Below are 27,077 nucleotides of genomic sequence, written 5' to 3'. Positions count from 1 at the left end.
AAATTTAAAAATCCCTAGTAATGATAATCCACTGTTTCATGCCAATTGATTATAAAACCAGTGCCACACAGGGGGTTCTGAGCAGTGGGGTGCAGGCAGACCAGAGGCCTGTAAGGTCCTTTGAACCCCCCACCCCAACTCACATCTACCTCATGTGTTAATGTAGTGAGGACTTTGGGTGTTGGTAGGGGGGAACGCACTGGTTTGGAGTAGGGATGCACCAAATACACTATTTTGGGATTTGGATACTGGATTGAATCCTAATTTGCCTACGCAGATTAGGCTAAAAAAGGCAGAATCTTGGCTGAATCCTGAAACGAATCCTGGATTCGGTGCATCCCTAGGGGCTTATCATATTGGGTGATTCAAGGAAACCCTTGAACTAGCACTGTCTGTATTGCCTTATAGAGGGCGATAGAGGAAACAGTTTGGTGTTTTGTGCCCATATTTTTTGGCTGCCAAAACACCAAAAGGTGTTTCATAGGTTGTTTGTGTTGGCATAGCTGCTGCCATTGTTAATTTAGTATGAATTACGAGTGAATGGGAAATTTAGTGTGTGCATGTTTGTGTGTGTGTCAATAGCATTCTTAGGATTAAATCTGCCTGATGACTAACAAGATCAAGAATAATTAAGTGACACATACCCTAAACATTAAATATGTCAACATTTTTGTTTGTCTGGGTCTGATCCTAATCATCCAAAACTGTGCAATATGTTCTTATTGGCATCTCTTATTGAGATAACTCTTGGTACTTCATAAATATAATAAACTTTTATGTCCCATATAACTGTTCATGTTCATTGTATTGCATAAATTCTATGGTTATATCATAATTTTGTATTTTATGTTTCTACAGAAGAAAACTGGTGCCAGTGGCCCTTCAGGGGCCCAAGCAAGTGGGACCAGCAAGGTAAACACATTTTTATTACAAAATGTTGTGTTTACGGCTGGAATTTGGGACGGTTTCTACAAAATGTCTCATTTATTGGGTTCAAGAATGTTACACTGTGGTCAGGGTGACTTCATGACAGTTTCACACATTTATGAGATTTCAGAGCTGAGCTGATGTCATTTTCTAACTAGTAGATCTTGTAGCCTCTGCCTGTCTTACAGCTGCTCATTCTGAATTTCAGATTCTCTAAATATTCTCTAGAATCTCTAAATATGTACCTTGGTACTGAGCTGGTGGGTCAGTTTCTGCGGAAGTGACCTAAAGTATATATACTTTATAGATTGTGTTAAATCCTTATCCTTCAGTCTCGGTTTTGCCATGTGGCCTGTATTATACTGACTCATGCAGTAATAATAGCACATGGTTCCAGTGTTATTAATGGGGAATCAAGATAAAAGAGACATAGGAAGGCTGGTATTTATTCCAGAAAAGGTGCTAACCATAGAAATCCCAGGAAAACAGGGACATCTAAATAATGGCATGGAAATCCTAGGAGCTGCAGTGCTTACAATCAAATTAAATTGCTAGTTTCTTTTATAAGGAGACAAGCAATCCAGAAATAAAGAGTATGAGAAACAATGCATCCAGGCATGGCTTTAGGGCAGGGCAGGGCAGAAAGGTAATTTTTATTCAATATGTTTGCATAGGTAGAATTTCAGCTTTTTAACCAGAGCAAGTTACAAAAAGGCATAATTAAGCTGATTAAAATGCCAATAAATCTATTCAACACTTGTGTTTTTATATTTTTAACTGCTTAATCACTGGCTACAGTGGAGTTTGGGGATTCAAATTATTGCTACAGTACTGCTAGCATCAAACTGACAGATTCTGGCCCCAGGAATGAAGGATTTTTCTGGGAGAGTCGGTCAGATACCCTAAGAACATGTTTACAAAAATTTACATAGACCTTTCTTATAAATCTTACTTCGTTTTTACCTTTCCTTCTCCTTTAATAATGAAAATCTTCTTTTTAAAACTAAGGTGCGTGAATGGTTATAAACCAATGTTTTTGGTCTCAAAGCTGATTCACAGATTTATTCTGTCCACTGAAAACAGAAATATAAAATATTAGTCTTATCAGGTATGTGGGGCATTCACTTCCTTACTTTTGTGTATGTCCTGCAAACAACAGACTTATGTGCTTGTGGGGTACAAATCAGTAATCAATAATAATGAACCAACACATGAAATCATATTAAGTGGCTTATTAAGGAATCTTTCTAAACTGGGAAAAAAAAAAAATATATATATATATATTAATAGTGCCCTTTACATCTTTTACTCTGAGCCACCATTTTATGCTGGGCTGTGTGCTCCTACAAAGATCAACTGACAGGAAATAATGCAGCCGTAACTGTAACAGGAAGAAGTGTGGGAGGAAAAGACAGAATTTTGCCCATTAATTGGCTGATGTGACCTAACATGTATGTATGCCCTTGGTTTGTGTGTGTGCATCGTGAATCGAATTAAACAACTTTTTTAGCACAATCCTTCTATATCTAGAGGAGTACAATTGCCTGGTACATTGTTAATTTTTATAGGATATGTCTCCTTTAAAGGAATACTGTCATGGAAAACCGCAGATTTTTTTTTATATTCAATTTTGAAATTTCACATGGGGCTAGCCATAGCCTTCATTTCCCAGGGTTCCACAGCCATGTGACTTGTGCTCTGATAAACTTCAGTCACACTTTACTGCTGAGTTGCAAGTTCACCCCCATCGCAGCAGCCAATCAGCAGAACAATGGGAAGGGAGCAAGATAGCAGCTCCCAGTAGATATCAGAATAGCACTCAATAGTAAAAAATTCAAGTCCGGCTTGGGACTCCCTCTAGTTACGTGGGAGTAGGAGAAATAATAGGTTATCTGAAAACTGATGTAAGGATGAAGACACATGGGGCGTATAGTCGCGCAGTTTTTCGCTCTGCGAATTATTCGTCACAACTTTTCAAAAAGTTGCAGAATATTATTGCTGCATGTCTTCTTTGTAGCTGCGTAGTGCTGGCTCCTTTTGAAAGCTCAGAATCAGGCACAATGCCAGTGGCTGCCTACACACCAATATTACAACTAAAGAAAATACATTTGTTGGTTCAAGGATAACATTTTAAATGGTAGAGCAAATTATTTGCTAGACAGTATCCCTTTAAAATGTCAGTTTTCTATTTAGGATTACCCAATGGCACATACTACTAAAAAGTATATTTTTATAAAAAATTGTTTATTTCGATAGAGCAGAGTTTTAAATATTTCTCTCAGTCAGCAGTGTTTACCATTTCACATCCGGTTACAAGCAGTGACTCATAAAGGTAGCAATTTTAAGTTAATACAACTATATATGTGATAATTAAGCAATATTGTATGAATATCCATGCTGACGTAAGTGAAAATACATACGTTCATAAGATGTTTGAACACGTTGATGTTAGCTGTTCTTGCCTTTTTCCGTGCATGTGAGTGATACCTACTCAATTATGTAATCTGCTTTTTGATTAGTGACAGTGCAGGGCATTGCTTTATTAGGGACACTGTAATATTCACTCTGACCCTGCTAATGCTGAGCTGATTTCTTTTTGTGTCACTGTTAATTTCATGCTTCCCTCTGAATAATCGTTACGTGCATTTTGTTTTTATACAGATGGCAATAAATGACTAAGGCAAATCCCTGCATAGAACATTAGTGTTCATTTCTGAAATGCCCTGAAGGAGTTAAGGAAGTCTAGAGAAAGGGGTGGGGTCACTGGTTGTTTTGGGTGGTGAGTAACAGTGTTACAGTTGCACTCAGGAATGGCTGTGCCCTGTCATGTGTGCGTGAGATTTGGGAAGAGAGCTGTTACGTAGCAGAGGCGTGTGCACAAACAGAGTCAAAAAGACATTTTTATTTTGTGGTTAGTGAAGCAGAATTGGGAGAAGCTGGCAATTCATGGACACCACTCAAAATAATAAGGTAGGGACTTTTAACCAAATTATCTCCTTCTTTGCCTAGAGAGCAAAATGCATGCTGTAGCAGCTGAGCACTTACACATACTGAAGAGTTCACATGTAGCAAGCAAGCTGAATTAAGTCTTTTTCTCTTATTGTACCGATACAGGCAGGGATGCCTAAAGCAAAAACTGTACTCTGGCAGTACAAAGTCACATAGTGTCTTTCTAGAGTGTGTTGTCTGTTTGACAAGGAATTCCCATGGGTGCTGCTGTATTTGCTGTCCTATTTACAGGGTGTGGTATAGATCAGCTTGGTCCTTTTCGTTTTACAGAATAGTTTATTTACATATATCTGTATTTATATATTGCTGTTTTTTTAAGCAGAACTGTACATTTATCAGTGTTGACAGGAAGGCCACACATTACAATAAATAGATATAAATACACACAGTTACATGGAGGTACAAGCAATGTAGTGAGGTTTGAGGTTCATGGAAGGGTTTAGGAAGTTTCTTTAGAGTGTATGCTCCACTGGGTCAGGGACTGATGTGAATGATGTATAGTTACCCCCGACTTGACAGGGAGCAATGATAACAGGAAAAGAAGGCACATGCCAGTGATATTGCTTGAAAATAAAGTTATTATAATTTTTGGTACACGTATTCTTGCTGGATCACCCTGATCTATGTTCCATGAATATCTCTTAAATCATGGATTTGGTAGATTTGAAAATTTTATTTGCCGATGCACTGTATTGGCCAGTGCATTATGCATAGTTTGCCTTTAAAAATAATTTTCACAAAAAATTAGGTGTTAGTACCACACTTTGGCCAAAATATGTAAGCTTACGTGCCAGGTCAAGGCCCTTCATTGTACGTGAGTCCTACACTGCCTATTAACATTGAGTCTGTGATGCAATTAAAATAAAATAAAGTCCCCCAGCGCACAATGTGACAAATTGTAGCCAAATATTGCTTCTAGCTGCTATGTAGCCTTTTAAATAATGAACTACTTCATGTGTATGTTAATGAGCTGGGGCTTAAAAGCTCCCTGCTTTCTCACTAGAGCCTTTTGAGCTAAAGGTAGATGCAACGGGGGCTTACTACTCAGTCACATTGTTCACTGGGGGGGACTTTATTTTAATTGCATCACAAACTCAATGTTAATAGGCAGTGTAGGACTCATGTACAATGCGGGGCCTTGACGTGGCATGTGAGCTTACATATTTTGGCCAAAGTGTGGTACTAATGCCTCATTTTTTGTAAAAATTATTTTTAAAGGCAAACTAAGCGCTGGTAATCTTTCTTTCTTTATGTGTATAAATAATGGCTTTTTATCATTTCTAGCAGCTGGTCAACTCCAGAATGTGGGTTAGACCAAGTGCTGGCACAAGAGTGTTTCTAGCAGCTAGTCAACGCTACAGCGTGGGTTAGACCAAACGCTGGCGATTTCTTTCTGTGTTCAGTGCATGGTGCATGAATGGATGAAGAAGCGCAGAGGAGTCAGCGAATACTCCCTGGTAGCAAGGTAAAAGTGAAAATAGGGCCAGGCCAGGCTCCAGATAAATGCACCTGTACTTGCACGTAATGAATTGTAAACACAGTGGATTGTATGCAAATTTTGAACTTTGTATTTGCTTCATAGATACGCCCTATTATGCTTAGAGACAATAATATTAGCCATCTTTGCCCAAACTTTCCAACCTGTGCCATTCAACTGGAAATGACAGCAGTTTGCAGTGACAGTGACACCCATGTGACGTGACCCATGCTTTAGCTGCAATGGCTTAAGAACTTTCTTGTGCCAAAAACTGAATTTTCATTATTCTTGGCTGTTACCTCGACAGCAGTTTGTTTTGGTTGATAAGTGGATTAGTGGTGCTCTTGCAGTTTAAGGTAAAGAGACATGTGGCTCGGTTACAATTTATTTGCCATCTGGGTAGTGCCACACAGTGCGGTTTCTTCCAGGCTAAGAAACAGTCTCTCCACTTAGCCCACTGTGGTGTTTGCGTTCATAGGCGCTGTGTCAGCTTGTGTGCCATAGGGAAACGCTTTTGTAACTCCAAATAGCTGCTGGCTAAGGGAGCAGTGGGAGCACTTGGTGTTTTCTTATTTCACACTCCTAGGGGCACATTTACTAATCCACGAATGTCCGAAAAGCGTCCGAATGCGTTTTTTTCGTAATGATTGGTACTTTGCGACTTTTTCGCAAATTGTTGTGACTTTTTCGAGCTCTCAATACGAAAGTTGCGACAATTCGCGAAAGTCGTAATGGCTATGAAAAAGTCGCAACAATTCACGAAAGTTATAATGGCAATGAAAAAGTCGCGACAATTCTCCAAAGGCATAATGGCAATGAAAAAGTCACGACAATTCTCCAAAGGCATAATGGCAATGAAAAAGTTGTGACAATTCACGAAATTTGTTATGGCTATGAAAAAGTCGCGACAATTCGCGCAAGTCGTACCGGTTACAAAAAAGTCGCGACAATTTACGGGAAAATCGTAACGGCGACGAAAAAAATCGCAAAAAATACGAAAAAGTCGCAAAATGTTCGTTTTCCAATCCGAATTTTTCTCATTCAGATTCGTGGGTTAGTAAATCAGCCCCCTAGTGTGAGATGCCCAATTTGGGGTGCAAAATGAGCCCCAGCTCACTCACTATGCAGCACCCAAGTATAGGCTCTGTTAGTACCACACCCAATAGGGGAAATCATTTCTAGGTAATAGGTGCTTTTAAAGGAGAACTAACCCCTAAAAATGAATATGGCTAGAAATGTCATATTTTATATTATAAACTGACTGCACTGGCTTAAAGTTTCAGCATCTCTATAGTAGTAATGATATAGGTTGTTACAGTTGTTCCCGCGCTGTGCATCTATTACACAGCTTCAGAAATTAGTAGCAGTACATTATCCTTTATAATGTGCAAGCTAATCAAACACACAAATCCACTAAAATCTCTCCCTCTGTATGCATGCTATGGTTTGAAATAATCTTCTCCTCTAACATTGTCATCCATGTGCTGCTGCAATTGCACTCACATTGCTGTGCTCCAAGGTTTGCTTGCACTTTAGTAGCAGGACAGCTAGAACACTGATCCTGCTGCCACCATTATATTCATAATGCTTACTGCAGGGATTCATCAATGACATTCTCACAGATGCTTCATTTCCCAAGATGAACTGTGAGGTCTGTAAATGCAGAGGAGAGTAGTTGTAGCTATAAGTACCAGCAATTGTTGGTGGCAGTTGTAGTGGTACAAACTGTTCATGTATGAGAAGATAAAAATTTCTATACTGCACTGTAAGGTCATCACCTAGAAGTGGGTGCAACAGTAGCTGTTAGAAAATGCAGACAACTATTACTGCTGCAGCAATCATGAATCTTCAATAACTACACTCTATAGTAGAAACAGGCTATTTACAACGGCTTGTGCAGTCTCGCTAATACAACAATAACAAAAAGTCTTATTAATTAAAGGTATGTAATCAAAAGGTGCTCCTTGCAATACCATATAGTTGCATTTGACGCTGCTCTGTTCTTCCTACCATCCATTCTAAATAGAGTCCAGTTGCACCTATTAAAGCAGGGGGACTCTGAAGCTACTTCCACCACTGAACCAGGTGATAGTTCTAGGGTTAACACAGCGCCCTGCGTCAATCAGATTGCACATACCACTTGCACACTAAATGGTGGTGGAATCATGGCAAAAACACTAGGTTGTGGGTAAAAACACATGGTGTTTTGACTTGGAAGTGCACTCTGCTTGCTGCTTTTGTGGACGTAAATGAACCCATGTTGTTTTTAAGACTACAAACCAACACTACATTTCGGAGGACAGAGCTGGAAGAACCACTGGCTTCTTGCAAGTTTAAATTTGACCTTAGCAACCAGATAGCTGCTGAAATTCTTAATTGGAGAGCGGCTAAACAAAAAGCTAAATAATTCAAAACCCACAAATAAAAAATAAAGACCAACTGCAAATTGTCTGAGACTACTACCCACTGCATGACACTAAAAGGTAATTTAAAGGCGAACAACCCCTTTAAGTAAAAGAATTACAAACCAACCACTTAGTTCTGTGTTTTGCATCACATTCCAAGGAAAAAAGAAACATAATCTATAGATTCTGTGCTGCTAATGGGCAAATGATCTTGGAAAGTGCCTGAATGCTAGGCTGACCTTGCCAAGCAATAAGTCACCCTACGCAGCTTTCTTTTTGTGACTGGTCAATATAACAATTTTGGTTGGTGAGTCTAGTGCACTGACAGCTGCATAGAAGTCTGATTGATGACAGTGCAGAGTTTATGGGACACATTAGAAGGCTGTTAGCCTTGGGAAAATGTAAAGCACGTTCTGTTAGCAAACTCTAGTATCCCCCTGAGACTCTAGCAAGGGCTGCATTGGCAGCATGCAGGGTTTGTCCTGCACAGAATGAAGCATTTCTCTGTTGTCTGTTATAGCAAACAATTTTCAGTACTAAACTTTAATCAGACCAGACATTGTGAGTGCTACTGTCAGGCATGGGTGTGTCTCAGCTGGATCTCCTCCCACCCAGTGCCGGAGCAATGACTCAGGCACCTATTGTGCCCAGTTGCTAGGTAATCTTGTAATATTTTGCACTAAGATATGACTTGGAGTATGCAGAGCTACCCTTGCAAAATTCACTGTCCATCATATTCTTCAGTTTTATTTAGAACCTTAACATTGGGATCTTCAGCTGTCATCCCTCAAGCCAAACTACATTCCCATTACAGTGGTGTGAAAAACTATTTGCCCCCTTCCTGATTTCTTATTTTTTTGCATGTTTGTCACACTTAAATGTTTCTGCTCATCAAAAACCGTTAACTATTAGTCAAAGATAACATAATTGAACACAAAATGCAGTTTTTAAATGAAGGTTTACGTTATTAAGGGAGAAAAAAAACTCCAAATCTACATGGCCATGTGTGAAAAAGTTATTGCCCCCCTTGTTAAAAAATAACTTAACTGTGGTTTATCAATTTCAATTTTCAATTTCAATATCAATTTCTGTAGTCACCCCCAGGCCTGATTACTGCCACACCTGTTTCAATCAAGAAATCACTTAAATAGGAGCTACCTGACACAGAGAAGTAGACCAAAAGCACCTCAAAAGCTAGACTTCATGCCAAGATCCAAAGAAATTCAGGAACAAATGAGAACAAAAGTAATTGAGATCTATCAGTCTGGTAAAGGTTATAAAGCCATTTCTAAAGCTTTGGGACTCCAGCGAACCACAGTGAGAGCCATTATCCACAAATGGCAAAAACATGGAACAGTGGTGAACCTTCCCAGGAGTGGCCGGCTGACCAAAATTACCCCAAGAGCGCAGAGACAACTCATCCGAGAGGCCACAAAAGACCCCAGGACAACATCTAAAGAACTGCAGGCCTCACTTGCCTCAATTAAGGTCAGTGTTCACGACTCCACCATAAGAAAGAGACTGGGCAAAAACGGCCTGCATGGCAGATTTCCAAAGCGCAAACCACTTTTAAGCAAAAAGAACATTATGGCTCGTCTCAATTTTGCTAAAAAACATCTCAATGATTGCCAAGACTTTTGGGAAAATACCTTGTGGACCGACGAGACAAAAGTTTAACTTTTTGGAAGGTGCGTGTCCCGTTACATCTGGCGTAAAAGTAACACAGCATTTCAGAAAAAGAACATCATACCAACAGTAAAATATGGTGGTGGTAGTGTAATGGTCTGGGGTTGTTTTGCGGCTTCAGGACCTGGAAGGCTTGCTGTGATAGATGGAACCATGAATTCTACTGTCTACCAAAAAATCCTGAAGGAGAATGTCCGGCCATCTGTTCGTCAACTCAAGCTGAAGCGATCTTGGGTGCTGCAGCAGGACAATGACCCAAAACACACCAGCAAATCCACCTCTGAATGGCTGAAGAAAAACAAAATGAAGACTTTGGAGTGGCCTAGTCAAAGTCCTGACCTGAATCCTATTGAGATGTTGTGGCATGACCTTAAAAAGGCGGTTCATGCTAGAAAACCCTCAAATAAAGCTGAATTACAACAATTCTGCAAAGATGAGTGGGCCAAAATTCCTCCAGAGCGCTGTAAGACTTGTTGCAAGTTATCGCAAACGCTTGATTGAAGTTATTGCTGCTAAGGGTGGCCCAACCAGTTATTAGGTTCAGGGGGCAATTACTTTTTCACACAGGGCCATGTAGGTTTGGATTTTTTTTCTCCCTAAATAATAAAAACCCTCATTTAAAAACTGCATTTTGTGTTTACTTGTGTTATCTTTGACTAATAGTTAAATGTGTTTGATGAGCAGAAACATTTAAGTGTGACAAACATGCAAAAGAATAAGAAATCAGGAAGGGGGCAAATAGTTTTTCACACCACTGTATATTCAGATATGGTTCTGTGGTAAGAGCATGTTTAGGGTGCAGTGCACATGTACACAAATCCAACTCACCAGATATACAACCACAAGAAAGCATGAGCACTGGCTACATACCCATGTGTACCATGTGGTTTTTATTTCCCTATTACTTCCACCACATGGCAATTGTTGACTCATTTAACTCTGCTCTGTTGGTCTGTATCACAGGAGTGGGCACTAATGCTTAAGTACAACACCGTGTTCCTTGCGGTGGAACGTAGGAAAATGCCACTTCAAGGGACTGTAGGGTCCATCTTTATAAGCCCTAAGTGCTAAGGACCACCACCTGGGATCATACAAATCATGTGGGCACAAACAAACCAGCTTAACAGTGGACAACATTGTCTTTTTCTCGCACACCTCTTCCTGTTAGAGCTGTCAGGTGATCTCTGAGGGAGCACACACTAAATGGTGGCTCAAGGGAAAATACGTTAAAGGACAATATTCATTGATATATATGTTTCAGTTTTGCACGATTCTTTAATAGGCAACACAATATGATATAAACTATGTGTTGATTCAGTATTCATTTTGGAGTATAGTTTTCCTTTACACACAGCTGGATACATTCCTGCACTGCAACTAATTGGCAGTTTCACCAGATGAAGTAACATTATTGTGCTAAACGCAACATTTTTCCACTTTCCATTGGTAACAGTAACAGAATGGGAACAACTAGGGTTGCCATCTGATCAGCATTTTACCAGCCTGGCTAGTTAAAGAATGATATTGATGCCAATGTTATTAATATGGAGGAAAGACCTTCCACCATCCAGATAACCAATCAGTATAGTTTTACATTTTCTGAAGGATGTGGTTTTGTCTTATTAGATAAAAATACATCATGCTGCAGTCCATACCAAATGTTGGGTCATGCTGAATTCCCAATAAGGTTCTAAAATATATGATTTTTTTCATGTGTATCAAAATGGTAAAAGCATCAAAAGGAATGAAAACTGATCAGAGTGATATAGAGGCAGCTTTCTATGCATTATTCCAAGTGACATTCTTCCACAAGCACTTTATGCATTACTCCTAGCTCAGCTTGTGCCACCCTATATTATTACAAATGAGATGACATAGATTGGCACTTGCACTTCTATGTCACTGCTCACCCAATTTCGTGGAGTTCCAGAAATAAAGACTAGAACATTCATGTAGCTGCCAAATGCTTACACTAATATCAGCTGCCTGTCTGGAATGAACTTTGAGAAATGTTTATGCCGGAAGTGCAAATGTAACAGGAATCTAGCTATACAATATATTTAACAGGTTTACTGTGGGAGGGTATGAGGGATATTGTCTTTTAAAGCAAGCCTTTTTCTTGTGATAGCATTTAACATAATTTAAAAGGTATAAGTATCTGGTTTGTAACTGCTGGTTTGCAGAAAGTTAGAATCTTTTACATGTTCAAATACAAAGGCTTCACCACTTAAATATGAATGTTGCATTCCTGATTAGCAGTTACTTCTGGTAGCTGTGCAGCCTTGTGGTATGCTACCACACTAATTACTAAGCAGACTTAGGGATGTAAATTGACGTTACTGTGCACCACCACAACATTCGATATGGACCCCTCCCATGCCCGGGGTTAAAAGGCTGTCATGATTTGTGCTCTGCATGATCCCCATTCTGAAGCTAAAAATGCAAAAGCTGCTAAATAGTGGCAATCATCACTTTTAAAAACAGCAGTGAAGGCCACATGACAGAAGAAAATTTAGCAACATTGACATGCCTGTCAGTGCTTTTGAAACACTGGGTGGATGGCAGCAGAACGCAATGTGTAACATTAGCCTTACGATTCAGCAAAAAAGAAATAAACATACAAAAAACAAAAATAAGAACAAAATAGTAAAATATTTAGCATCTTTCATAGAGATTAAAGCACATATAGTGACATGAGGCATTCCAGGTGGGGCTTACATTTTATTTAATATATCAGAAAAGGTTTAATATATCAGAAAAGGTCTGAACTGAGATTGAAAATAGGCCCTGGCATTTAAAGTACATAGAGGCCTAAATATCCGCACATTGACTGAAAAAAAGTAGTGAGTGTGTATGGCATTTTACAGCAGCCTCTCTGGCAATAAACTTAATGTTTCTCATATTCATCTTAGACTTGGGTTCTTGGTAGTGTGCTGTGAGCTCTTTCATTCCTTGGGATGTTTGATTGTGCCAGGTTCTGTGAGATTAGGGGGGAGATTAACTAATCCACGAACGCTCCGAGTGTTCGTTCGGTGTATTTTCGGGGACTTTTTCGTACCTTGCGACAAAATCGTATTTTTGCGCCGAGTACGAAAGTTTCGGATTCATTCAAGCTGCATTATTGTGACTTGGGCCAGGTTGGAGCTGCAGAGTGCCATTAATTCCTATGGGAGGTTTCCAAAATCATGCACGGAAGGATCAAAGTCGGGAAGGTTTTCCTGCATTTTACGATCGTTCGGATACAAAAATTTCATGTTTTTCAGATTGCCAATACAATATTATCGTGACTAATACGATTTTTTTAAGCATATTCGTGATATTTGCGATCTTAACAAGTTATCGTATCCAATCCAAATTTATCCCATTCGGGATTCTAACTCTTGTTTTCAGGAATGTGCCCCCAGGAGTAAAGGGCTTGTTTTTAAATTAACACCTTGGTTTGCCATTGTCATAAGATCACAAAGATCACATATAAAAACTTTTGTTTGGTGATGCATTCTAATTACTGCTCCCTTGAATCAGTTTGAGGGGTTCTTGGCTTTTATGTTCTGCAACCCAAAAGTAACCTTAAATTGTTTTCCTTTAAGGGCTAAAACTCCATGGGAGATTTTGTAGAATGGTGTTGGATCAACAGAATGCATCCTATAAGTCGTATGTAGTTGCATGCGTTAAAATATAATAGGACTGATATAAAATCTGATGTGTAAACTACATGAAAGGATTGCCATCCAACACAACAAGCGTGAGGGAAGGGAATGCTGCATGTCGCGTCTGCTTCTGACAAGAATAATTCTGATGTGTCTGACAGACTTTTTTTCTCATTCAAATACGTTGACTGTTGGATGTAGATGCAGGAACAAAACACTATCCGACTATCATTACAGCTGTGGAGATCATATTTTGGAGGATCCTATGCCCTATGTTGTTGCCTGATGTTGTGTGCTGTTGCATGACAAGATCAGATTAAACCTGACCCACAAAATCTGATTAAAATCTCCTTTAGAGTTTAGTCCTAAAACATATACAAATGTGTTTTAAATTTTACTAAAATTATGTATATTTCTTTTTAGACTCCTAGTGCTTCAGGAAAAACTATGAACCCGGCGGATACACAGGTAAGCAGTTCACTATTCATACTGTGTTCTATGTAACTATTAGTGTGCCTGCTTCTTGTCCTTTAAATAAATCCATTTGTTGCAACGCTGATTAGTAACCAGTTTAGATGTAGTCCACATATACACCAGTACACCCTGCAAAGTATACATTAAGACATATGGTACAATCAACCTATTTAAAACTAGTTCTATAGTAATTATTTAAAAGTGGTAAACCATCTGTTGTCTATGTTTTGCAGTTTTAAAGAGAATTAAGACCTATATTTGGTTCTGTTGTAATAATACACTGTAATTTATGGGCTTTCTTAAGCTTTATTTTAAAACATAAAAGTGCAATATGATGTTTTTTGAGCTCTAATTAGTTTTCCTATTCAGAAGAACCGTATAATCACTTTCAAGCAGCTCAATAAAGCTTTTCATCTCACACTTATACCACTTTAAAATGCTAAAATGTGCCCACAGTATTTCATTATTGTCTTATCTTCTATGTGTGTGTAATTCACATACATAAATTAGGGCTAGGGTTCATTGTATCCTGCATATAAACTGGGATTACTTATGGACATGCTAGGAGCAATTTACATTGATTTGCATTATTATTGTGAATTGTCTGTTTTGTAGTTATTAGAACCTATAGGGCTGCTCTGGGCACCGTGCATATGTTTGATGGGATTGCCCAAGTTCGACTGGGCTGCAAGAGTGCGAGGGGCCATGAACTATGTTGTGTTCCAGCTGAGTACAGAGGAGATGTGGCACTGGTGTCTCTTGAAGGAGTTGCCCCTTGTTATATGTAGCTGACTTACTCTAGATGAGTGCTGTCCAACTGGCGGGCCGCATGCGGCCCTCGACCCCCCTCTGTGTGGCCCTCCACCTGTCTGGCTGCTTAGATGGCTTAACTTTGTGTTAGCTTTAAATGGTATCAGTACTGAGATTAACTAGCCCCCTGCAAAGTTATCACCTGTAATCCCTCTGTATTGTTTAAAAATGTGTTGTTCACACCTTTTAATCTCTGCATCGTTCACCCCCTGCAGTGTTCACACCTCAGGCTCAGGGCTATAATCATCCACATTGTTCACTTCTTCACACCTCAGAACTGTACTGTACTGCCTGGGCTATGCTGCCTGTGTATAGGCAGCATAGGGTAGGCAGAGTATGGCACATAGGCAGCATAGGGCAGGGAGGGTATAGCACAGCAACCTAATGGAAGCCAGTTTTGGCCACTCCCCCATTTTAAACCACTCCCACTTCAAACCACACCCATTTCATCACAATGGTCGCTGCAGGAATATCAACCATCATTCATATGTTAAAGAATTATATGATATCATATTACGACACACCCTTAAATCCATATGCCTCCTCCCCTGTGGATAGCACAGCAACCCCCAGCATATAATTACACACCTTAGGAACCATTATGGCTATTTCCAACTGCTAACAAACTCCCAGAACAAACTCCTGCCAGGTTCACCTCCCACAGGCAGCATAGGACAGGCAGAGTATGGCACACACAGGCAGCATAGGACAGGCAGAGTGCTGCCTGTGTGTGCCATACTCTGCCTACCCCATGCTGCCTGTGGGAGGTGAACCTGGCAGGAGTTTGTTCTGGGAGTTTGTTAGCAGTTGGAAATAGCCATAATGGTTCCTACGGTGTGTAATTATATGCTGGGGGATGCTGTGCTATCCACAGGGGAGGAGGAGGCATATGGATTTAAGGGTGTGTCTTAATATGATATAATATAATTCTTTAACATATGAATGATGGTTGATATCCCTGCAGCGACCATTGTGATAAAGTGGGTGTGGTTTGAAGTGGGAGTGGTTTAAAATGGGGGAGTGGCCAAAACGGTCTTCCATTAGCGGCCCTCCACCATGTATGTGAGAGAAATTCCGTCCCTCGGCACCGCAGAAGTTGGACAGCACTGCTCTAGATAAATCTCAGCAGGTTTTGCCTAGTGTTAGTAAATAAGCCTCACACTCAATTACTTTGTAGTATGTTCTGTGGGCTGCCTGAATCAGGAAAGGATATGGGAAAAATTGAGCACTGACACAAACTAGAATGTGAACGGTATAGCAAAACAGTTAATCTTCATCTTAAAAGGATATAACTACTGTACTACCCTAGACACAAATACTTACAGATATGGGGTTAGTTTGCAAGCAGCGCAGAGATGTTAAAAGAACACTGTCATGGGAAAACATATTTTTTTCAAAACGCATCAGTTAATAGGGCTTCTCCAGCAGAGTCCTGCATTGAAATCCATTTTTTTTTTTAAAAGCACAGATTTTTGAAATTTCACATCAGGCTAGCCATATTCTTCATTTCCCAGGGTGCCAAAGTTATGCGATTTGTGCTCTGATAAACTTCGCCCACACTTTACTGCTGCGCTGCAAGTTGGAGTGATGTTATCCTCCTTCCTTTCCCTCCCCCAGCAGCCGATCAGCAGAACAATGGGAAGGTAGCAAGGAGGAGCTACCTGACACCTGTATTGCTAAAGGTAGATATGATAACAGCAATTAATAGTAAAAAATCCAAGTTCTGCATGCCTGGCTACAGATTAGCTCAGAATCAGAAACAATGCACCAAGATGGCTGCCCATACACCAATATTACAACTAAAAAAAAATAAATTTGTTGGTTCAAGAATTACATTTTAGATAAATGTAAAGTGAATTATTTGCTATGTAAACAATTTAATTTAGAAATAAAAAGTACACCATAAAAATCATGACAAAATCCCTTCAGCACTATATCATTAGGGTGATAATGATCCACTCTGCCCATTTTTCAGAGCTTATTTCATGTTAACATTTGGAGTGATTGGGAATTAGGTTTTTAAAAAAAATGCAAGACCGGATCTTTATTACCCTAATGACACGGGTCTATACTGTGACTATAAAATTCTAATATATAGATTCAGTTTGGAAACTAATGGCAGAGCAAACTAAAACTTATTTAAATGTGCATATCTTTGTAGGCTAAACAAACACCCAAGACTGAACCAGCCAAATCTACAAAGCCAACAAAGGTGAGCTTATTCAAACGATTTTATCCTTTCCTGCTGTTGTACAACTGGCAAATAACTGCATGGATTTGATTGTATTCTTATTTGCATAATACCTGCAATTCACTGGACGTAATACTAAATTTAATACAATACTTCGCTCGTAGATAATTACGGTAAATCAATGGCTATGTTAGGCTGCAGAAATTGATTTTCTGTTCCTTCCACATGAAGGAGTAACCAGGCTATAGTAAAATACAGTGTCCCACCTTACTTAATATGGACCCACCCCCACAGCTTAGTATTTTATTGCAGGAGACCCACTGCATTCACTAAGCGCTAGATTCAGTGTTATGATGTGGTTTTTAGTATAACATACACTAGGGTGAGCGATAACTATCCTTCCACGAGGCGTAGGTTAGGAATAACACATCTGAGCTACTGCCAAATCCCACTCTAAAACTATTATGTGAGTTTTTTGTTGATATGGATTATAGGGCTTGAAGTCCCCTCTGATTTAGGGCTTGTACTGACAATCGTTTCTTCCTACGCACACCTTTTTTTCTTAGCTCAGGTGGAATGCAGCATGCTGTGTTCCATCATGTGCGTGTGTTAGTACAGCCCCATAAGGGAGAATGGGGTGCAATTGTTAAGGCACTCCCCTGTGGTGGAACACAGGAGAACGCCAACAGGGGAACACCTAAAAAAAATGCTCATACGAGCCCTCATAGAGAATCTGTGAACCACTTTCTCTGGAAAGTAGAGAGACTCAAGTCCCATAATCCACCTCTTAAACCTGGAAAAGGTGAGGGAGGGTTTGAAGGACTCTCCCAGTCTAAAGCTGTCTTAAAGATCTGCTAATAAAGTCACCATTCAAGCAGATGTTTGCACTCGGCCAACAATCAGATCATAATGCCCACCAATGCAGACTGTTGGGTGGGGGCTGCATCAATGATACATTGTGGTCCTTGCCGTCACATAAAAATAGTCACTGCTGACTGACATATGCTAATTTTCAGCCAGATATCACTTAGGCAGACCCGTCGGCGGCAGTAAGCAGCCAACTCTGGCTAGAATGAGTCGGCATCTTTTATCGACCATTTACCAGGGATGGGATGGTTCCTGGTATTCAGAAGCCGAGTTTAAGAAATAAATAATATATGTATTTGCCAGTTCTAATAGTGTTTATCCACCTTTTTGTTTACATAATCCCAATTTATGAGATACAGTGAAAAAGAGTATTTTTAGGCTTAGTTTTAGCAATATTTAAGAGATCAAATAGGCATTGTCTACTGATCTCGCTCTTCCCCTCCATAGTGTTATATATGCCACTTGTCTGCCTAAATACACATACTTTTTATTGATTATCAGGGCTGTTCTTTGGAAGACATGTAACTATAATTGCCTGAGGCAGATAAATGTCTTTTTTTGGTAATTTTCCATATTATATAATATTGGTATTTATTTTTCTATTTTACTGTTGGGTAGAACTGTGCAAATGGCTTGTGCTTCTTTCTTTATCCCTTTCTATCGCTCATCTCTATCTATAATTAGTGCAATGGATAACAGCAATTTAACAAGCAAAAAATAAACACATAACTTACAAAGTATATAGCTGTGGGGAATGTGGGACCTTGCAAGCATGTTTAGACTGCAGCTCTGCCAAGGTAACAGCTGGTGGGCCTCTCCTAATGTATATGAGCTTTTGTGTATGGTGGGTAAATTTATACACTGCCCTTTTAATGGTGGATTTGGGAATGTAGCTATATAGCAAAAATAGCATTACTGGGCAGTGAGGGGCAGAAAATCCACGCGGGTACTGTTTTGTGGCCAGGGATACTTTTAAACCCTTCAGTATTATTTTTTTTTTTTTTTTTTTTTAAATGTCACAAAATAGAAACTAGAATTGCAGGGCTGCAGACCAGCCTCACCACAAAGGATAATTAGTATCTTGGCTGTCACATCCCTCATGTCAGTTACTGCTTGCACTTGGATAGGGACTAGGCAGCGTGGGAAGCTTGGTGCCACAATATCATTCAGGAATTTACTTGCCTCTTGGGCAGTATATTATGTGGGCATCTGATGGCGAATGGCCCAGTTATGGGCGAATCTGTCCCATTTTGATGTTCTTTTCCATTGTTTTTCAAGGTCATTTTATTGTGGAAACCTTCCTAAACTGCAGCAACTTTTTTTTCAGCACACAATATATTGGAGTCTATGGACATGTCTTTGCAACAAAACTTATGCTCACCACTACTGATAATTCCTTCTGCGTAGATGCACTTCTGCCAGTGCAGCCATATTGCCTGGCATGTGTAAGGGAAACCTGAAAATCTTTAGTATTAAGTCCCATAGAGATTGTGACCATCAGGGGTGCAGTAGGTAGCAGAATTGAGGTGCAGTATAGCAATTCCTCTGTTAATACCTCTCATATCTCGGCAGGGTAGCTCAATAAGAAACAGCAAAATTCCACTTTATTTTCTCAGTTTTTAATACTCAAAAAATAAAAGGAAAAATATAGGAATTATTGTCTATAACAAACCTTCTATGACTGAATAGGATTTATTTTTCTTTCTTTTCTATCATACCCGACCCTTTCTGGTAAATTCATTTATATCATCCTTTATCCACCTCCCATATCACCTCTGTTATTTCAGCTGCATTCCCTGTCCTTCCCTGCTGTTTTGACTTTATTAAATTTGACTTATTGTATGTCACTGAGCTTATTACTGAATATACTTCCTCAAGGCTTTTTTCTCCTCCCATGTACAGATGATTCCACTATTTTTCAGTGTCCTTTTCTTGTACCTAAACAGTTATTTCTATAATTTTCTTTTTATGTTGTATTGTTTTTAACTATAAGGTTTCCTGTTATGGCTATTTCAATGTTGCAACTTATGCTAAATTTGCATTCGTCTAAGCTGTTTTTTTTTTTTGCCAGGATCTGCTATCCTGTTTATATGCAGAAATGGAAATGTGCGGAGAATGGTTACATGTAGTTAATTTGACTGCTTTGTTGAAGGCCATGGTTTATTCGCAGATGAGTCTGCATGTTCTTCCTGAGAGCATATGTTTTCTCTGGGTGCTCTGATTTCTTCCTACATTTAGGTTAATTGGCTTAATTTGACCAAAATTAACCATAGTATGTGTAAATGAGATAGCGACCTTTTTTTTTTTGGTCTCCAGTGCCCGTAGAGGGTATAACTGAATTAGAGAGGTCCAAAGAAGGGCAACTAAGCTGGTGAATAGAATGTGTCAGTTTTGAACGACTGGCCAAGTTGGGTCTGTTTTATGCTGAAGAAGAGATGCTTAAGGGGGGATATAACTATGCATAAATATATAAGGGGACTATATAATAAACTCTCTAATGCTTTATTTACTAGTAGATCCCTCCAACAGATACAAGGGCATCTATGGAAATTAAGAGAAGGTTCCATCACACTATTCTAAAAAAGACTTTACAGTGAGGACTGTGTTGAACTTGCAGATACATTAGATAGCTTCAAAATAGGGGTGGATTGCTGTTTAGCAATTAAGAAAATACAAGGTTACAGAAATTAGCTCTTAGCACAAAGCTGATCCAAGGACTGGCACAATTTCCTCTTGGGAGTCAGTAAGGAACTGGAGAGACTTCATACAGATTTTTTTACCTTCCTCTGGATCAACCTGCAGTTAGGCACGTTTCACGTAGAAAGTAAAATGAGCTTAATGGACGTCTTTTTTTAAGCCTATATTACTGATGTGAATGATGAACAGTCTTTGCTCTGTAGAATATGTGGGAGCTGTATAAATAAATGGTAATAACAATAATTCTAATAACAGTAACAATGTTCTGTGTACATAAGTTACTAAATACATGAATAATAAAATTACTCTCAGTATAGGACCAATAGCAACAAAAGCAGAATATGAGTCATGAGAAATGATGGGTTATAAACTTTAAGGAGAAACAACTCTCAGTCATTGGAGGAATCTCCTTTGTCAGCAAATACAGTTGGGTGTTTGTTGGGCTGAGTGCCTACCAACATTACACACCCAGACATGTCAATACTCTGTCATGCTTATGTTATGTTTCCTCCTAGTTAAGGAGGAAAGATGCCTTCAGTGTTACTGATGGAGAAATGTCTTTTCTACCACTTAATATAACAAGGGTAGAATGAGGTGGCTTGGGCATTGTTTTTTTTAATGTATAAAGTAGCAATTGAAGGATTATGCCTGATCATAGGAATAGTATACTCTGCTAATTTACAAATAGCTTCTAGGGTTTTTGCTCTATAGACTTCTGCACTTCAGGTTGGATAACCTCACCTTATAAATAAGAGTTTAGTATTGCGATGGAAGGTGGAAAAGGTCTTTTATAACCACCTATCTGCTTTATAAATAGGCATAATCCATCAGTATATATAAGCTTCTACATGTTGATTTTTTCCCTGATGTTTTCTGTCTGTAACAGCAAACTTTCAGTTTCCACATAACACTTTATTCAAATGGTTTGAAATTCATAATTGTCGTTAACCTTTTAGTTACTTTTAGTTTAGTCTTACTATATGGGTGAAGCCATATACTCTTTGTATCCCCGCCATTTCTGTTTTGCAGTCTCTTTAGAGCTCCTAGATTAGTATTTAAGGTGATGTTTACTCAGGATATTAGCTTGCCAGATTGTGGTGCCTTGAAATGCACAGAAACCCATGAGTAAAATACAGGGCTGTAATAAGTGGTCAGGTCAGATGCACAAAAATGCAGTGAGTATCTGTGTTCAGTTTGAATTCATATTCCAGTCACTGGTGGATTGCTGTGTGTTTAATGACTTGGGCTGTATCATCACTGCCCATCAGAAAACAAACTGTAAAAGATGTGCTACAAACATATATTATAATACTAGAATAGTAGATAGAAGGTAACTTAGATTTAGAGGCTGTCATTTACAAGTGGGGTGAACCTGTTCTACAGAGTGGGCCATTTATATGGATACACCTTAATAAAATGGGAATGGTTGGTGATATTAACTTCCTTAAGTGGTCAGAAACTTGTAAATAACTAATGAAAGAATAAAGTTACGTTAAAAACAAGCACACCATTGTTTTTCTTGTGAAATTCCCAATAAGTTTGATGTGTCACATGACCCTCTTGCTATTGAAAAAACAAAAGTTGGATCCAAAATGGCCGACTTCAAAATGGCCACCATGGTCACCACCCATCTCGAAAGGTTTTCCCTCTCACATATACTAATGTGCCACAAACAGGAAGTTAATATCACCAACCATTCCCATTTTATTAAGGTGTATCCATATAAATGGCCCACCCTGTAGATATCAGTAGACCAAAGTAGGGACCAGAACTTGTTAGCAATATATAGAGTCATAACTGGCATCTCCTCCAGTATTGATGTATTCTTTCATTGTAGCCAAAAGAAGCAACAACAGCATCTTCAGCAGCCCTGGCGGCTGCATCCAAACCAACAGCAGCACCTTCCTCAGCCCCAGTAACAGCAACCAAACCAACAAAAACAAAGCCAAGTGCAGCAAAATCGCCTCCCAAACAAGATATAAAGCCTATCCCTGGGAAGCAGCAAAAAACAGACAGCAAGGTGAGACCTAAAATACTGGATATCTCATTTCTCAATGCACAGTGCTGCTGCTTGCCTGCTACTGACATTTTAACCATTGCTTTTAACTCTTTTACTGCCAAGCACGTATGGCATACGTGCTGGCAGTAAAAGGGCTTAAACGCCAACGACGTGTCTCATACGTCGTTGGCGTTTAAGCGCTGCAGAGGGCTTCTAACAATGACAGCCCCCCTGGGCAATGTGCCAGGGGGGCTGTCATCAGGGTCCTGCGAGCCGATCGCTCGCAGGACCCTCCAGGAAGCAGCAGACGCGATCGCATCGCGTCTGCTGCTTCCTGCTTCCTCCCTCTCCCCCAGCGCCGGCCCAACTGAGCAAGGAGCGATCGGGTCTTCAGGAACAGGTAAGGAGTTTTTTTTTTCTTGCATTTACACACTTATACACACATTTATACACACTTACATACATTTACACACACATTTTAGCATTTTTTTATTTTTTTTTTTTATTTTTATTTTTTTCATTTTTCACACTTTTATACACACTTACACACTATCACACAACTTTTACACATGTATACACAAACACTTTGGTTTGTTTTTGTTTTGCTTTTTTTTTTTTTTCATTTTACCACTTTGTTTTTATTTTCTTTTACCTAAAAACTGTTTATTTTGACAGCGTAACTATTGGATCAGATATTCTGGCCACTAATTACACTGTCATGTAACTTATTTTGTTGTTTCACTGATTTGCACAATTTTTGTGGTTTTATCACATTTTATCCCTATATTAGTATTCCTGATCTGTTTTTAGCGTAGCTTTGCCAGGTGTAACTTTGGTGTACAAAAATAACTTTACCTATTTTGAATTCATCAGAATGTGTACTTTCCAAAAATATATGGTTTTCTGGGGCTCTCTGTATAGTTAGGGGGGGGTTACTGCACATAATACACTGACAGGGGGCTCTGTGTGCAAAAGCTGAGCTGGCAGGCGAGAAATCCTTATGCGCTATTTTCATTTTGGGGTCAGTACATACCGCAGACTTTGGTATATCTATGCATATTGGGCATCAAGCTGTTCAGTAGGCCTCTGGTGTTCCTATTTGGGGTGACTTGCCTTTGTACGCAAGAAATTGTGTGAGATAAATGCGGCAAATTGCAACATTTTTAGGCGATTTTCTGAAATGTCATAAAAACCGATAACTTTAGGAAAGCTTTGCGGCTTGGTACTTTGGTGTAGAAAGGACTCTTTACCCTTGTTGGATTTGTCAGAATGTGTACTTTCCAAAAATATATGGTTTTGTGGGGGTCTCTGTATGGTTAGGGGAAGTTTTGGCACATAATACACTGACAGGGGGCTCTGTGTGCAAAAGCTGAGCTGGCAGGCGAGAAATCCTTATGCGCTATTTTCATTTAGGGTTCAGTACATACCGCAGACTTTGGTATATCTATGCATATTGGGCATCAAACTGTTCAGTAGACCTCTGGTGTTCCTTTTTGGGGTGATTTGTCTTTATCTGATCTTTATCAAGAAATTGTGAGAGATAAATGCGGCAAATTGCAACATTTTTATGCAATTTTCGAAATGTCATATAAATCTGCAAACTTAGGAAAGCTTTACAGCTTGGTACTTTGTAGCAATAAGAAATATTTACCCATTATAGATTCGGGGGGATGTGTATTTTCCAAAAATATATGGCTTTCTGGGGTGAATGTACTTTTTTTGTAGCATTATCCCACATAAAGGATGTAAATGTGTTGATTTTGCAGGAGCTGAAATGATAGATCATATGGGGGTATGTTCCCATTGGGGCCCCTACATGCCACATACTTAGGTAAACCTATACATATTGGGCATCAAACTGTTCAGTGGACCCCTGGCGTTCAAATTTAGGGTGTTTTATCTTGGTACCTAACACTATGTGGGAGATAAGATGCTTCAAAATGGAAGCTTTGAGGGGATTTTTGGAAATGTCATCAAAATTGCTAACTTTAGAAAAGCTGTGCGGCTTGGTACTTTGGAGTAGAAAGACATGGGTACCCATTTTAGATTCGGGGGAATGTGTACTTTCCAAAAATATATGACTTTCTGGGGTGAGCATACTTTTTACTAGCTTTATCCCACATATAATGATGTAAATGTGTTGATTTTGCAGAAGCTGAAATGACAGAAATGACAGTTCATATGGGGTATGTTCACATTGGGGCCCCTACATGCCACATACTTAGGTAAACCTATACATATTGGGCATCAAACTGTTCAGTGGACCCCAGGCATTCATATTTAGGGTGTTTTATTTGGTTACTTTATGACCTGTAGGAGATAAGATACTATAGACTGGAAGCTTTGAAGCGATTTTTAAAAAAAATCACAAATTTTGATAAAAACCAATAACTTTAGGAAAGCATTGCGACTTGATAGTTTGGAGTAGACAGACAGTTGTGCCTATTCTGTATTCCCCAGAATCTGTTCTTTCCAAAAATGTACAATTTTCTGGGATAAACCTTCTGTTAGTGGAATTTTGGCCTTGAAATCCAAAGTATGCAGTTTTTTTGGAGCAGTGCTTTGGGAATTTGGTAGTGTACTGCTGGGAGTTTTTGACCTATACAAGTGAGAAATCTCCATAAAACTATATATATTTGGTATTGGCACGTTCAGGAGACATGGGACTTTCCAAATCAGTTGTATATTCGTGCATAAAATAATTTTTGTTTCTAGTATGTGTGATTATATTATGGAAAATTTGATATTTTTTTTGCATTTTTAGACATTTAGAAGCCTATATCTTGTTACAGAATTGGAATTACACAAAAATTCTACCATATTTTAAAGGTTAGGTTGTTCTGAAAAAAACGATATATTGTTTTCCTTGGTAAACTAAAAGTCCCCCCGAGGAAAGGCCCCTAAAGTGAAACAGTGCAAAATGTTCAAAAACTGTCTGGCAATACAAGTTCCGCTTTGACCAAAATGGCTGGCAGTAAAAGGGTTAAAGGGGTAGTTCATATTTCAATTAACTCTTTGTGTGCCATTTTGCTATTGGTCTTTTTTTTTGTTGTTTTTCAGTTATTTAGCTTTTTGTACAGCAGCTGTGTGGTTGCTAGGGTCTTGCTTACCTTAGCAACCAGGCAGTGTTTTCAAAGAGACTGAAATACGAATAGTAGAGAGGCTGAATAGAAACATAAAAAATAAAACGTAACAACAACAATAAAACTAAGTTCACAGAGCCCCACCCCATTTGAAAGCTGTATAGATGTACAAGAGGAAGGCAAATAATTAAAAACTATAAAAAATGAAGAACAATTGCAAAGTTGTTAGGAATGGTATATTCTATAACATATCAAAAAGTCACTTAAAGGTGAACCACTCTGTTATTTATTTATTTTTTTGTCAATACACATCTGCACAACAAAAATGATCCTGTACAAATTATAGTTTGCAAACCTCATGGATCGCAGAGCATTTTCTGTGTCAGCGGAAACCTGTTATTAGCTTCAGTGGTAACCACCTATGACAGGCTCCTTGGCAGGATCCAGGTGTTCCGCTGCTACCTAAAAAATTATGCCAGGAAATATGTCTCATGTGCCATGACCAAATAGATAAGGGAAGTTTGGGAGAAACCACTAAATTCTAAAACTTGACTAATTGCATTTAAATTATTCCTTACAAAGAAAAGTTTCTCTTGTAGAGTAAAGATGAAAAGAAAAGTGGTGATAAAGTTTCTCCAGCTGTGCTACCTAAGGTAAGAACTGACTTCTTATATAAAGTGTAAATGTTTAGTTCTACAGGCTAAATTGACAAAACTCTCTCTCCCCCTCGTGTATCCCCGGCCCTCCCCAATGTGCACGTTTTGGATGACATCTGACCTACCGGCATTCCAGGGGACACTCATGTACCCTCAATTCACCATCCATTCTGCATTCAGTGCAGCAAAACCCAGGCAGTGCTTTATTCAAAATGAGGCACTACTGTTTGTGCACCATTCTGCAAAGAGTTACCCCACAGTTGCAACTTTACTCATGTGCCCTAATGGCGATATTTAAAAGTGCAGCCACTTAAAGGAACAGTAACACCAAAAAATGAAAGAGCTTTAAAGTAATAAAAATATAATGCACTGTTGCCCTGCACTGGTAAAACTGGTGTGTTAGCTACAGTAACACTACTATAATTTATATGATAAGCTGCTGTGTAGCCACGGGGGCAGCCATTCAAGCTGGAAAAAAGGAGAAAAGGCACAGGTTACATAGCAGATAGCAGATAAGCTCTGTAGAATACAATAGTGTTTTATCTGTTATCTGCTATGTGCCTGTGCCTTTTCTCCTTTGAATGGCTGCCCCCATGGCTACATAGCAGCGTATTTATATAAATTATAGTAGACTTTCTGAAGTAAACACACAACTTTTACCAGCGCAGGGCAGCAGCACATTATATTTTAGTTACTTTTATACACTTTCATTTTTTGGTGTTACTGTTCCTTTAAGAAGTGTAAAAGTTATTGATAGCAGGGAATTAAAGTGTAACTGTTATTGGTAGCACTGAACACACACCAGGAGAAACTGTGGCAAAACCAGCAAGCTGTCCTATATGTACATTCAAGAACCCAAATCTCAACATACATGGAATATATTGCTAAGTTTCTCCTGTTCTCCTTGTTTAGATGACACCTAGTTCTGCTGGTAAAGTATCTGCAGTTGCCACTGGAGCTCTAGCAGCTGCTGGTGCCGCCGCTGCAGTCACTGCTGTGCAGTCAACAAAGCCGAAAGATGAGGTAATTAGCTAAAGGAAAATAATATAAGAAATATAAAATTTTATATAAAAATATTAGTAGAATGGACTCTAAAAGGGAAGTATATGTTTGTTCAAAAAATGCATTGCGAGACCTAGACCTTATTTT

General features: G+C 39.0%; 1 protein-coding gene across 21 annotated transcripts in view; it reads left to right on the top strand.

Annotated features, from left to right (window-relative positions):
- Positions 1-27,077, top strand: part of cast (calpastatin) — a 90,068-nt gene that overhangs the window by 28,930 nt on the left and 34,061 nt on the right. For 14 of the 21 annotated variants that reach the window (XM_031895380.1, XM_031895373.1, XM_031895374.1 and 11 more), the window contains 6 exons: positions 859-912; positions 13,575-13,619; positions 16,597-16,647; positions 22,028-22,210; positions 25,872-25,925; positions 26,841-26,951. In XM_031895380.1, the coding sequence (XP_031751240.1) occupies positions 859-912; positions 13,575-13,619; positions 16,597-16,647; positions 22,028-22,210; positions 25,872-25,925; positions 26,841-26,951 (498 nt within the window). 21 annotated transcript variants of the gene reach the window in all.

This window comes from Xenopus tropicalis, chromosome 1 (assembly GCF_000004195.4).
Source record: "Xenopus tropicalis strain Nigerian chromosome 1, UCB_Xtro_10.0, whole genome shotgun sequence".
Classification (NCBI taxonomy): domain Eukaryota; kingdom Metazoa; phylum Chordata; class Amphibia; order Anura; family Pipidae; genus Xenopus; species Xenopus tropicalis.
The sequence above is the reverse complement of the archived record's forward strand: the minus strand, read 5'-3'. Positions and strand labels throughout refer to the sequence as shown.